Source organism: Neurospora tetraspora, assembly GCF_033439725.1.
Source record: "Neurospora tetraspora strain CBS 560.94 chromosome Unknown B0H65scaffold_3, whole genome shotgun sequence".
NCBI classification, from domain to species: domain Eukaryota; kingdom Fungi; phylum Ascomycota; class Sordariomycetes; order Sordariales; family Sordariaceae; genus Neurospora; species Neurospora tetraspora.
Genome location: NW_026944385.1, coordinates 2,155,741 through 2,169,903, shown reverse-complemented (window position 1 = coordinate 2,169,903; position 14,163 = coordinate 2,155,741). Strand labels below are relative to the sequence as shown.

The 14,163-nt window shown below is 47.1% G+C and overlaps 3 protein-coding genes and 1 non-coding gene across 4 annotated transcripts; 3 read left to right on the top strand and 1 right to left on the bottom strand.

Moving 5' to 3' along the window:
• Positions 1–2,436: 2,436 nt before the first annotated feature.
• B0H65DRAFT_507867 (uncharacterized protein) lies at positions 2,437–3,423 on the top strand (the record flags this gene model as incomplete). Its single annotated transcript, XM_062828178.1, has 2 exons — positions 2,437–2,898; positions 2,962–3,423. 2 exons carry the CDS (start codon positions 2,437–2,439, stop codon positions 3,421–3,423), a joined length of 924 nt encoding a protein of 307 aa, XP_062682960.1.
• Positions 3,424–4,366: 943 nt separating this feature from the next.
• Positions 4,367–6,487, bottom strand: B0H65DRAFT_158113 (UbiA prenyltransferase family-domain-containing protein). Its single transcript, XM_062821194.1, has one exon. It carries the CDS (start codon positions 6,173–6,175, stop codon positions 4,595–4,597), a length of 1,581 nt encoding a protein of 526 aa, XP_062682959.1. The 5' UTR covers positions 6,176–6,487; the 3' UTR covers positions 4,367–4,594.
• Positions 6,488–7,651: 1,164 nt separating this feature from the next.
• On the top strand, positions 7,652–7,743 carry B0H65DRAFT_t206. The gene has a single exon. It is a non-coding gene; the product is annotated as a tRNA-Glu (tRNA).
• On the top strand, positions 7,727–9,587 carry B0H65DRAFT_158103 (uncharacterized protein). Its single transcript, XM_062821193.1, has 4 exons — positions 7,727–8,217; positions 8,280–8,323; positions 8,385–8,640; positions 8,698–9,587. Exons 1-4 carry the CDS (start codon positions 8,151–8,153, stop codon positions 9,429–9,431), a joined length of 1,101 nt encoding a protein of 366 aa, XP_062682958.1. The 5' UTR covers positions 7,727–8,150; the 3' UTR covers positions 9,432–9,587.
• The last annotated feature ends 4,576 nt before the right edge of the window (positions 9,588–14,163 follow it).

Genomic DNA, 14,163 nt, shown 5'->3' with positions numbered 1-14,163 from the left:
AGACGAAGATCAGCCCCCCACCTTGGCTCTTTCCTCCTTTCTCTGAGTGTTCCCCAGATCGACGACCACTGCGACTGTGACGCTGCGCTGCGAAATTGCCATGGCGCCATGGTGCAGTCACGGCACTGTCGCTCCTCCCTCTTTTTGACGCGCGCCTGTTGAGTTGGTTTTTTTTCTCTCGGTGGGCGATTCAAATTTCTCAATGCGATTCTCAAGCCAAATCAGGCAAGTGTCATGGAGGGCGGGAACGACCGCTATGATGTCGAGCCGCCGTCATTGAACTCGAGCCAATCCAGCGACACCTCAATCTCCGTCAAACTCGTCTTCCTGTTTCATCTTGTCTCTACTTCTGAAAAGGTACGTCTACAACATACAGTCTCTCAATACCGTACGCACCTCGTTCACCATGAGTGGCCGTCAAGGCGCGGCATTCTCCGACTTCCAAACTCCATTGTTGTTGACTGTGGGGGCGGGTTTGAAGTTGACTTTCTGCGACCTGCACTCCATTCGGTTGAACATGCAAACACATCGCGGCAAAGCCAACGCGATGCTACTCCTGCTCACACAGTATCCCGCTATCCCGATGCTTGCTGCATCTGTTGCCCCTTGTTGGCGGCCAAAATCCCACGCTGATCCCTTGGAGGTTTGGGTACTACAACATCATTGACGCTCAAGCGGGAATTCGACAGCTTCAAACTTCATCTTGTTAACACAGTCGGTCTATGTTACCCTACCATTGAGCGTCTACCTAAACTCATTCTCATCCAGTTCCATTCTGCCGGGTCTGTTCAGGTGCTCGGCAGATGGGTTAACCTTGTTGGCCCTTCTTTGACTGCTGCTTGCCATGGCGGGCGGCGGCCCGTTCTGCGTCCCTCAGACTGTTGGTCGCATCGCGAGGCCATTCCATCCATCTCTGACATGCCCCGTAGGGCTTGGTCTCTGCTTGCCCAAAACACTCACATCCAATACCCTTTTTAATCGAGTTTCATCCGCAAAGTCATTGCCGTATTCACAGTCTTTGTGATTTTCCAGAACACGGACCGTGAGGCGAGACATATCTCGATATCTTCAGGGCTTGAGAATCGCACAAGGCTGGCGGTTATCTGTTAGACGGAGGACAGCATCCCTTCCGCTTCTTCGGCTATTTTTGACACTCCACAAGCGTGCGTCTCTTTCCGCTTCCGCCAAACGATTCCCTCAGTCTTTCCCATTGGGTCATCTCCGTCCTGGCTCGAACCCCCGTCGATGTAGTGGTGATCCTGATGGCGTAACGGTACCTGCGTCTAGTCCTGCGAACCGCAAACTGTCTCGCCTATCCTTCAGATTTGCGGCGTAGTGCGTCCAATGGTTGCCGTGTTGCCATTGGTCAAGCGATCGAACCGTTACGCTGTTGGTACTTCTACGAGAGCGGACATCTTTGAGAGTCATGTCGTTGGGATTCAAGGTCGGGTCAATCGACGATTCAAGCTGGGCTGCTTTGGCGGGCTCATATTCTTCATCTGCTCTCAACTTTTGCTTTGTTTTTCGAGTCTTGGGATCTGGGGAATGTCCAGTTCTCAAACCTTCAAATGTACACATCCCCATGTAAACACCCCTGCTCAGCCCCAAGCTCCCCCATAGGGCATTAGCCGCCGTCCAACCAGCAATCTCCTTTTGACGACAACAAGTCTCCACTCCAAAAGGGCCTACTCTCGTAGCCGCCCATCTCCAGAAGAACGCCATGCCGAAACCCTCCAGCCATTAGCAGAGGCCGCTGCCGGCGATATTCGCTCGTTTGGATACACACGTTCGGTTTCAACATCAGAAATCCGCCCTCCGTCTCTTTCTCTACCCTTGTTTCAGATCTTCCAACCCGGCAGCCATGCTAGAGTTACATCTCTACCCGCAGCCATGGCCCTCCCTGGCCGAATCTACACTAGGCCGGTGGATTCACTTCTGTGTCGACGTGGAGGTGGAGGTCATCTCAGTTATAAGTCGGGCCTCTGCTCCTATCCTAAACCCATCTGACCTGGATCAAGCCCAACAAGTTCATCATCACCAGCATTTCTCCTCTCTTCTTATTTCCTAGGTCTCATTTCCTTTTCGGGGTCTCGGTTTCCTTATCACCATCTGTCTCCTTGATCAGCATCGTTTGATACGAGCCGTCTTCATTTTTATACATCAAGTCTCTTCTACCTGTTACCTATCGAATACCATCTCTTCCCCGTCTAATAGGTAATCACCTAATCAAACCGACACTCGACGTTTCGGCTCCGTCTCTATTTCGTCACTTCATTTTTATCTCTCCATCTCCTCTCTACTTCCCGGTAGTAGGGAACAAGAGAATTACCATTCGACACATCTTTATACATCATGCCTGATTTGTCCCGAACATCGGCCCATCACCACCACCAATATCAACATATCCCAGTTTCTCTTAGCCAGTCCGCTTCAACCATGTCATACTATCAGCAACCTCGTCAGGTCTCCTACTATGGAGATCTTTCCACAACAGCGGCTGCTCCTCAGATGGCCATGCCTTCATACGACCCCTATGCCGTCAGCGCAGTATCTTCGATGCAGATTCCCACTGCCACCATGGGAGGACCCGTGGGCGGACCTCTACCGGCACAGCATCGCGCCTCTTCTGGCGCGTGGAACCAGGACGATGACAGGGCACTGCTCGCCCTCCGTGCCATGGGCAAGAATTGGAACCAGATCCAACGCGAGGCCTTCCCAAACAAGACGGGCAATGCCTGCCGAAAGCGGCATGAGCGGTTGATGGAACGCCGGGGTCAGACCGATTTCGACAGTCTCAAACTTGAACGTCTCAGTAAGGAATACATGAGCATGCGCAAGGAGATCTGGAAGCCTTTGGCTGATCGGTGTGGTGAGAAGTGGCACGTTGTTGAGGCCCAGGTATGTTTTCTTTCATATCTCATCTAGTTGTATCGGATAAATTCTAACACAAACCTGCAACAGTGCATGTCCAACGGCCTCAAGAACATCCAGTCCCACGCTCGCTCGTATAGCCGGAAAGAACGCCTGGCAAACGGCCAATCCTCATCAGGATATGACGATGACAGCGGCATCTCGGGAATCGGTCTGACCCCCATTGATGACGACGATGTGGACGACTACAGCAGCCCCGAGCCCTCTGGTTCCATCCACGGTGCACACTCTACTTCCGGTGGCAGCACCGGCAGCGGAGGCACGCCGTCTCACCAGGCTTTCGCCCAGAGCAGCTATCAGAACTACGGCTACCAGCCCCACCACGGCTACAGCAATAGCGTGTCAAGCACGGGTACGACCGGATATGCCCACCACGGCGGCTCAAGCCAGGGGACAAGTCCCTACATGGGTCATGGTAATCGTCTGCCTAGTGTGGGTGATATGGGTATCAACAATATCATCAATCGTGGATCGGGACGTGATGCCAACTGAGGCTGTCATTCACGACCACCTTTTCTTTCTAACCCCGTCTCTCTACACTCCTTAATGTCTCCTCGGGTCATTGTATCATCTCTCGTCTTTCATCTTGTCTTGGTTCGGTTTGGGAAGGGGCATTGGAGGTTCTTACTGGGGCTATTACACTCGTTACACCCAGTCGTGCACAACATGGCGTTCTGTTGGTACTTGTTTTTCACTGGTTTTCTGGTTTTCTGTATTTCTTTATGGGCTGTTTCTCTAGGCGTTTCCGGTGCCACTTGCGAACGGAGTTCAAGGGTGTCGTTGGGTATGCGAAGTCCCGAAGTAGGGCACTCTCTCTGTCATTAATGCATTTTCTGCTCGATATGCTCGTTTGCCTACCTTTACGGTCTATATTATCGCTATCTCATACATCGGTCTTTTCATTGTTGCAGTTTGCATCGTTTTGGAGAAATGGTTTCACTATTGGCGTCTCTGAATTCCCCCAATTCTCTCTCTCTGTCTTTCTACGGCTTCCTCCCTTGATGCATCCAACCCTCTTGTTGTCTCTTCCACGTCACAATCACTCATCGGCATTTCCAGGCGAGAGCGTTCACAACGCCATCTTCTCCTCTTTTCTCTGCCCCTGTCTTTTGAACTCAAATCTTTTTCGTAATGATCGGTATGCACTTCCTGTTGATTTCATCATCGTTTTAACCACACAACCATCGGTAAAGGGAAAGACGGCATAAGGGTACAGACAGCATGGGATGCATAGACAGGACGGCGTCGAACAGTATTGATAATGGTGTCAAGAATCATGGCAAGGAAAGATTTCAGAATATTGATGAAAAGGAATGCCACCAAGTATAGATTCAAGCATTGGTCTTCCAGCCATCATCTCCTTGTCCTCGTCCCTTCCAGCCAAGTTTTTTTATATAGTAAGCGCGTTATTTATCTTGCCATTCAAACCCCCATGATGCAAACCATTGTATTGATACAGATACACACAAAAGCCACATAACGCACACTCTTGCTTTACTATCTTTGCTTTCCATCCATTTTGTGCAAGTACTATACAACATTCTTATTTATACAGTTGCAATCCTTCAACAATGATGTGCTTCTTTTAAAAGACCGTTTATACCAATGAGCCAAGATTCCCAAACCACACATACACACGTACAAAAACACGTTACAAAAACATCTACTTCTTCACAACAGCCTTTGCAACATCCTCCTCCTCATCCTCATACACCCATTCCCCCTCTTCCTCCTCCGGCTCCCCAAACACACTCCTCCAAACCCTCCCCCACATCCCCTTCTTCTGCGCCAGCGCCAACACCATAATGACCGGCAAATGCCACACACTAGCCCAAAACAATCCCCTCGCACTCCCCTTATGACCTTCCAGTCTCCAAAACTTGATGGCCTCCCAAACCAACCACGCATTAACCGGCAAACTCGTCACCGCAAAGCTCCACTCGGTCACGCCCGTGGCGCTGAGCCCGACACAAAGCGGGATAAAAGCAAGGCTATACCGCAGCGCCACGCGCCCATTTCTTGCCGGGTTCGTCCACGCCAGCATGCGCAGACCAGCAGCTTTATACTCGTGTCTGATGCCCCACGAGAGAGGCATGAAGTGCGGGAATTGCCAAGCAAAAAGCAGACCGGCGAATAACCAACCTCCCAACGAACTACCGTCCGAGGCGAACAAGAGCTCGCGCCACGTGCCGTCGCCCGTGGCGGATTCGCCCGCGGCCGCGGCCCAGCCCATGAGCGGGGGGATGCCGCCCACGATGGCGCCTACCCACGTGTTGACGGCGCTGATGCGTTTGAGCGGCGTGTAAGCGCCCGCGTAGAGGGCAATGTTGGCGGCGCCCAGGAAGGAGACGGTCGGGTTGACGCCAAAGTATAACGCCAGCGTGCCGGCCAGGCCGCAGCCGACGGCGAAGAAGACGGCGGCTTTGGTGGTGAGCAGGCGCCGGACGAGAGGGCGCGTGCGCGTGCGCGTCATCTTGGAGTCGGTGTCGGGCTCGTAGAGCATGTTGAGCGCGTTGGCGGATGCTGAGCACAAGGTGGTGCCGGTGGTGAGGAACAAGAGGGTCAAGGGGGAGAGGGAGGGGGCGAGCGAGGTGTCGAGCGCGGAGGAGGTCAGGAAGGAGGGGACCGGGTATAAGGCGTAGGGGACCATGGCCGACAAAACGACGAGCACGGTTAGGCGCGGCTTGGAGAGCGACAGGAGCGAGGAGAGACGGCGCTTGAAGGAGTCGGCGGGCGCGGAGGCGGCGGCGGCGGCGAGCTGCGAGGAGGCATCGGGTGCTAGGTCGGCGGTGGGGGCGTCGGGGTTTATGAGGGGTGTTGGTGTGTCGCTAGATTGTGATGCTTCTGCTGCGGCGGCGGCGGCCGCTGCGGCTTTTCGTTGGGCTTGTCGGCGCCGGTGGGGGAGGAGGTTATTATCGACCGGTGGTAGGTCGGTGGATGTCGTCGGTTGCGTTGTAGAGCTCGACCCGTCGGTGGTATCGGCTGTTGTTGATGTGCTGGAAGCTACCGTGCTGCTCCGTTGGGAGCTGGCCGAGTCGTGGATGCCATTGGCCTTAACGCGGGGGAGAAAGGCATTGGAGACGAAATAGCCGGCCTTGAGGCGTTGTGAAGGGATAGAGGCTGAGGCGCGTGAACTTGTGATAAGAGTCCTAAGTGTACCGGGCAACCTGCTCTGTGGTACTAGTTGACACACGACTCTGTCGAGGAGGACATTGCGTCGGAGGGTGGACGTCGGCGGCCGCATCGTTCGGGGGAGAAGATTTCAGGTGCCGGCTCGAATCGCCATCGTCCGTCGCCTTGGTAATCGGGAGAAGCGACCGGGGTCGGCGTTGGCGTTCCGGGCGAATTACAGATTGGCCGAGAAATCGAGAATGGGGAATCGGAGCCGGCAGACAGCGGGCGGGCGGCCAAGCCAAGTGGAAGGAAGCAAATGCCCTGCCGTCCCGCTTCCATCCTCTAATGCCCACCACCAAGGCACGCTAAAACAGCGGGACAAGCCTCCGGCGAGGTGTTGTGGCCCGTGCGGAAGGTACCAGCTCTGTTGCTCTCGATAGGACGGGACGGGAGCTTGGGCCAGTTCATCTTCTTCATTCTCCCATATAAATCATCAACTCCCCGTCAATGACGACGGTTGTATTCTGTCATCTCCCCGGAAAAGCCCCCACCAGATATCGAATGACCGACATATGACCGCAGTCTCTCAAACTGCAGAAAGCACAGTGAAGGATTTCTCGAGTTTCAAATCTCTCAACAGGAACCTCCCGTCTTTCCTTGTGAGCTACACGTTCACCCGCTGTAACATCGCGTTCATGGTGGCTTGAATGCCATTTTAAGCGCCGGTTCTCGGAGAGGGCGTTTAAGTTGCCAATGACACCTCTCGTCTTTTGACGGCGCCTCCCTTCTCGGAAATAAACGCCACAAGCACGCGCAATCTTGTCTTAGATTTGTTGACATTTTTCGAATAGTCAGTCCATGCTTTTGAAGGTTAGTCGTGGTACGTTTGGCGATCTCAAATATCGTGCATTTGATGCCCCTGATAGCGTCATGACAGCATTGCCGGCCAGGCACATCACCACCATCTCTACGATTCAACCTACCGCGAGCACGATAACCGGCGCTTATCTTAAGAGCTCCTCGGTTTCAGTCTGTATCCTTTCAGGAGGCTTAATCTCTGCAACGGGCGGTGGAACGACCCTACAAACTTTCGGATTCTCAGCCTTGTAGCGGGCTGTGCTACATCTGCGACCTCCTTGGTGACCTAGGCGCCTAGCGCAACGTTGAGGGGTCAACGTTCAGATCGCAAGGTCGTTCCGTCAAGGTCAAGGGATGGGTGGTTGCAGTTTCATGACCCGACGGGAAGCGTGTACTGAAGTGCGTCGGGACAACGGGCTGAAGTGGAGAGTATCGCCGAGACATCTACGCTTCGGCTCGCGGGCGGTCATCCCCATTCTTCCCCATCCTTCCTCTTGACTTCGAAGTCATTATTTCGAACAACAGCAGGCTGAAATCGACCCCGAACGCTATGTAATGGATTTGGAGATTAAGGCGTATATCGAAGTAGATCTGTCGCCCTCTTTTTGAAGGGATTTGGGTCACTTGATGCGCGTCTTGATATTTGGTTTGGGGTCGATTTCAGCCTGCCCTTGCCGGGAAGGACTTGACTTGATAAGTGCTAAAACTGAAGCTGTTTTCAACAACAAATCGGACCATATCAGTTCAATCGGGTATGGTGTAGCGGTAACATCGTTGACTCTCACTTCTCAGGAGTGACTGCTCTCTCAACAGCCCCGGGTTCGACTCCCGGTATCCGAGTCTCCAACATCTTTTTTTTCGTTGCTTCTTTTCTTACCTTTTCCCACCCTTCATCGTTGTGTTTGTCAATTCCATTGTTTCCCTTTTTATCCCCTTTTGACCCCTTTTTTTGTTGTTTTATCCCGTGGCCGATTATGAAACACCAAACAGGTATTAGCGGGTGCCCTACCAGCCCTACCCGGCGATAGATCGGCCTATGTCGTCATCGCCCGGCCTTGGACAAACGGTCCCTGAACAGGCGGTGGGAGATCAGGGCAACATGCGAATTTCACTTCACATTCCCATTCTGCTCTATCCGTTCTTGCCATTCATATATTTTTACACGGTTTATCGCTGTCCAATTATCCTGCAACTCCCCTCCTGTACCCAAAACACCGAAGCTGTACAACAAAAACTCGCCAATCACGATGGCTTCCCTCCTTAATCAGCTTCGTGGCTTGACCACAGTCGACTGTGACACTTTCGATGCCCATGGTAAGCAACACAAGGAAATAGACGCATCTCCGCCGGTAACAAACTATAACACGCTTGGACAGTCGCGCGCATATACGGTCCGTTTGCGGATTGCACATCGAATCAGGTATGTCAGCGTAACCACTCGGTGAGACACAGAAGAAAACAACATCACTAACACGACCCAGGCCATTGTTCTTGCTGAAATCACCAAAGTCGACCCCAATGGAAAGCTCATCTACCAAAGTCTGATCGACGAGATCATTCCCATTGCCCACTGGATGTTTGGAAAGCAAACCGATGCCACGGTAGAAGAGCTTGCCGCCGAGCTGCTGGCCGTTGGCCTCGCTCTGCGCTTCCTTCCTCACCTGAACGGCTTCATCCACATTCAGACAAACCCGAAATGGTGTTATTCCACCGAGAAAACCGTCAAGAACGCCGAGAGTGAGCATACAAGCCCCAAGGTATCGCGATGATCACCTTGCTGATGAACCCACCTAGGAATCATCGCCCACGTCAAACACCTCTCCCCCGACTTCGACACCTCGCGCGTGTGCATCAAGATCCCCGCCACATGGGAAGGTCTTCAAGCCTGCCGCGAGCTCGAGCACCGGCACTCCATCGCCACCCTAGCAACCATCGTCTTCAGCATGGAGCAAGTCGCCCTCGCCGTCGACGCCGGCTGCCGCTACGTAGCCCCCTACGTCAACGAGCTGCGCGTGCACTTCGACGCCACCTACACGGACGCCAACAAGGACCGGGCCGCCCTCTTCTGCGGTGCTGCGCAGCGGTATTGCGATGAAGTCGCTTCCTCTGCTTCGGCTGCCGAAGCCGCTCATGGTTTCTTGAGTCTGCAGACGCGGACGCAGGTGATGGCTGCTTCGCTTACCAGCGTGGAGGAGGTCATGAGACTGGCGGGAGCGGTGAAGCATATCACGGTGAGCCCGCCGCTGTTGACGGAGCTGGAGGCGACGCCTGCGGCGGGATGGCCGGGTGCGGGCACGGTGGGCGCGGCGGCGGCGATTACGGGCCCGAGCGCGACTGGTGATGCGGTTAGGTTGAGGGAGTTGGTCAGGGACCAGAGTCAGTGGCGGTTGGCGTTTACCAGGGCCGAGGCCGGCGAGAGCGAGAGGAAGTTGGGGCAGGCTATTGGGATTTTCTGTGATATGCAGGATCAGATTGAGAGGTTGGTGAGGAGGTGGGATTTGACGGGGAAGAAGTCTGTGAGTGGTTGAAGTGGATGAGGCCAGGCGTCGTTTTTGCGTTGATTTTGTCTGCTTTCGAGGTTCGGCACTGGCGTTCGGTTGGAGAGCTAGGGATCGAGCAGTTTGTAGCGATGCTTTTATTGGAGTTTAGACATGCAGGACATGGTATAATTTGAAACATTCAGAGTGCTTTCCCAACCGGCGCAGCTATCTCTGGGTTAGAGTGTATGCTAGGACGTGAGAAAACTGAGAGGAACCTGCCACGAAGCATTCAGACGATGAATCCCGATGTTCAGACTCCAGAACATCATTAGTCAACCACCGAGATACTTGCAGCTATGTACTGGATCTCTCGTCTTCCTATGCTCGCTCGGTGAGTATGCCTTCCTCTAGAGGCAACATCACCGATTATCAGCTTTCTCCAGTCCCAGACTTGATGTCGTATATTGCTTTGACCGAACCTGCAATCTTAACATTGCTACCGCCCACTTAGCTGTAGGCCAGGAGGATTTATTGTTGTAAACAATGACATGAATTTGACCAAGATGAAGTCTGAAAGATAGCCGTTGGTCGACAATAATGGAAAGAGCGAATGCCGAGTAAATGTCTGCCTGATGCTGGGAAGCAAGCATTGTACGCGTGCCCCTGGTCGTGCCTTACGTGCATGCCAGTTGCCTTTGAGAATCTGTTTCTCAAATTTTCTTTCCTTTCATTCCTTCTTCTTCTTCTTCTCTTCAGCTTTTTCTTCTTGTTTTTGTGTGTGGCGATCCACCTGAGAAAAGTTCTAAACGTACACTCCACAACATCTCAACAATCGAATCAATGCCGACTGACGAGTGCTAACATTAACAAAGACAGTCAGTCTCGACCAAAAGTTATTGACTTGGCCGGGGAGGAGGACATGAACGATCTGCCTGCTGCATCATCTTTGAGTTGGATGAGCCATTCGAATCACGAACGTCGTCGCGGAACCTCGCGCCGGAATGATGCCGCTATTGACGCAATTAATCTATCTCGACCGTACCTGCATTTCCCCCTTTCCGTGGAACAACGCCGCAACGTGCTCGGCCGCAGCATGGAGAGGTGCACTGCAGTGCATGGCATCAACCTACCACTGCACTGCACATCCGGGTCCTATCAATGCTCGACTTTCATGCCCACTCACCTCAAATGCTCATACGGAAATAGGTTGTCACCCTGTCTCCGCCAGTCCGGACAATGAAGGAGCGAGAAGCGGAGGGTTGCGCTTGAGGATACACAACGGACGGCGTTGTTGATCTCTGCCCCTTTTCGCCAACCCGACAGCTTGGATACGGCATCTGAACACTTGAACCATTTGGAAGAAAAAGAAGACGACATCTTCCAGACTTCGTATAGATCCTGTCCTCCACACTGAAGTCTCAAGTCTCAACACTCCCAGGTTCAGAAAACACCTTCCATCGTCCAATGCGTGTCCCGGTTCCGGCCTTGTTGATGAGCGAGAAGCACACACTTCGTCTCCACGCTTTGTCCCGAATCGCTGTCATGAACATCCGATATTCCGCCCACACACTCGAGACCTGAGGTGAGCTCATCCTTTTTCACGCGAGCTCACGAGATCTACAAGGAAGTTCCCCAGGAAACAAGCCCAGGGTCAAGGTCAGCGCCCATGGTCGCCAAGCCGTTGGCTCCCCGGATAAAAAGAAAACAGAGTCCCACTCTCTCTGTCAATTTAGTGGGCCATATCTAGCCAGTAAGACGAGGGTTCTGTAAGAGGACTAGCCTCCCAGCCACCCCAACAGCGCTATAGACCTTCCTAATACTCTAGGATCCCCCAACCTATATATACAATTTTACTACTCTATATACTCAATTAATATAGCGATTACCTATATTCTTTATATTTACACAACCGTACAATCTAACAATTAATAATCTAAATTCGCAATCTTTATACTATACGAGTACATCAGAAGTACGAGATCTATTTATACAACTATATATACAACCGAAACTATGTCCCTATCTAAGGAATCTACCTTTAAATCTAACAGACTTTACTTCGATACCTTTTCAAAGTTTTATAAATAGAATAATAAATTCCTAAGGTATATTAAGGGCCTAAACTTTACTAACTATTTATAAGGCTTCGAACCAGGCGTTACTAAGCCCTAAAAACTATATTATTTTAATTACGCCCTTAAAATTAGAATTACCCGCCGTATTGAAAGAGTTCGAAAAACCTTCTAACGCCTCGAAATTAGGCTCCTAATCTATTACGCCCCAGCAACCTTTAACGCTACCTCTATAACTACTAACGAAAATTCCGATAATACCGCCGAAATTACCAACCAATTTGAAAAAATTTCATTAGCTGATATTATTATCTAATTAGCCGACTTTACCCTTCTAACTATTAAAAAATATAAATACAATAACGCTATATATAATAACTGCCAAAAGACTTACAAATTTTTTAAAATTAATAATACTAACCTTCGAAGGTAAATATAGGAAATTATATACTTAAATTACAAAGCTAGCTTCTTTACCCCCTTAGAATCTATTACTACATAATATACTAGGGCCCGTAGTATTTATAATTACTACAAAGAAAATACTATAATCGAAGCCTATTAATAATATTACAGCTATATTAAACCTTTATCAAACGAACCTAATAAGAATTTTAATAAAATAAATAAATAGATCGATAATTAGAACTTAATAATGATTAACGCTATACAATATAAAGTTTTAGAAATTAAATTGGCCGTTATTTAATTTAGAAATTTATTAAATTATTTAAAACCCGTACGTCCTAATTAAGTATTCAGAATTTTAAAATTCTTTAGTAAAAAGATTACAACTAATATCTTTAATTTTCGTATTATATTTAGGGACTTTCGTTATAGAAGCTTATACGAACGACTTCTAATTACCGCAATTAAAGTTAAGGGGTATAAAGGAGCGTTTAAAATAAATATTACTTTTAATAGCTCGTAGGATAATAATATTAAAAATAAAAACGTTCGACCTAATAGAACCTATAATTAATATAAAAGAAATATAATATAAAAACTAAAAACTATTCCCCTCGTTATAAAATATATAAAGAGGGTATATATATTATTAAATAATATTAATATATATTCCCCACTTTAATTACGGCCGCAAATCCGTAATAGAAGCCTAATAAAAAAATTTAAAATAAAGTTATAAAAAACCTTGAAAATAATATAGAATTAAAAAAAGAAATCAAAGTCTATAAATAGGAAATAATAAAGTAATACGCTTAGCCTCTTCCCGGCCTCGATAATAAAAATAATTAATTCTTTAACGAAAATAATTTATATAAAATAACCTTTAATATTAATAAAATCATTTACTATATAAGGGAAGGCTTAAATATTTACCCTCTCAAAAATAGTATAATCCTTAACTTTAGGAGCTCTCTCTACGTATTTAATAAAAGTTTTTTTTTTTTTAATTTCTATTATACCTTATACAATAATAAATTCTAAGTTCAAGGATTTTTATATTCCTATTAAAAGATATAATAATATAAATATTATTATGAAAAGAGTAAAAGAACCTAAAAAACTTCGCTTTAATAATATAACCTTTTACCTAAATTTTATAACTAACCTTATATTTCTTTACCTTTTACGTAAGAAAAACTTCTATTAAAACTAAAAACTCTTAAATAATTATTTACGCACCTTGAATAACTCCCTTTTTTATAGCCTCTCTACGTATTATTACTAAACGGTCTTTAAAAACCTTTTTCTAACCTTTTCGAAAGCTGCTTTCTTTATAAAACGAAACCGGTTCAATTTGTTAATTAGCCGGAAATACTATAAAAAAGAAGCTATTATTTAACATTACCAACTCGGTTATTATAAGTCCCAAATATTAAATTACTTCAATAATATTATAGGGGCCCGCTTTAAAATTTTTTTAATTATAAATTACAATGCTTACGTAATATTGAAAATAAAATAATAAATTAAATAGAAAATTTCAAAACCGTAGCTATAAACTTAATAAAAAACCTCGCTATTGACTTCCTAAATTATAATAAAAGCCGCTAAAAATATTCTAACGTTATACTTATCATCTATTAATATACCGGGTATATTTAAAATTATTATATAATAAACTGTAAAGTTATAACTATTACCTCCTTTTTAAATGACTTCTTTACTATATTCGCAGTCTAATATAATATCTAGCCTAAAATTATTAATTCTAAAATAGTAAAAAGCTTCCTCGCTTTCAAAAGTATAATTATAGAGCCCTCTACTCTAAATACCTAAATATAAAACGGTAGCGTAGAACGTTCGGAAAATATAATTAAAGAGAGATTTCGAATAATAAATACAAATATATATTCTGCGAAAGATCAATAACTAAATGTTATCTCCGCAATAATCTACTTTATTAATTAATTAACCAAATAATTCTACAATTAAAAATCCCCTTATAAACAATTTTATATTTTTATTACTTACTAAAACAGTTTTAATATAACGTCCCTATATAAATTAAATATAACATACCTATGTATTTACAATTACAAAACGTACGCAATAATTATTACTGCCTAGAAAAAAAAATAAAAACGCGAAAAAATAAACCCTAAGGCTTAAATAAAATACTTCATTAACTAAATAACTTCCTCAATTTACTATATATAAAATTTAATTATAAATATAATTATTAATACTTATAACGTATTATTTAATAAAAATACCCTTTTCTTTAAAAAAATACTAAAGGA

Coding starts and splice junctions, on each gene's coding strand:
- B0H65DRAFT_158113 (XM_062821194.1), bottom strand. CDS start 6,175: ATGCGGCCGCCGACGTCCACCCTCCGACGCAATGTCCTCCTCGACAGA.
- B0H65DRAFT_158103 (XM_062821193.1), top strand. CDS start 8,151: ATGGCTTCCCTCCTTAATCAGCTTCGTGGCTTGACCACAGTCGACTGT. Junction 8,218..8,279: donor TGACACTTTCGATGCCCATG/GTAAGCAACACA, acceptor ACGCTTGGACAG/TCGCGCGCATATACGGTCCG. Junction 8,324..8,384: donor CGGATTGCACATCGAATCAG/GTATGTCAGCGT, acceptor AACACGACCCAG/GCCATTGTTCTTGCTGAAAT.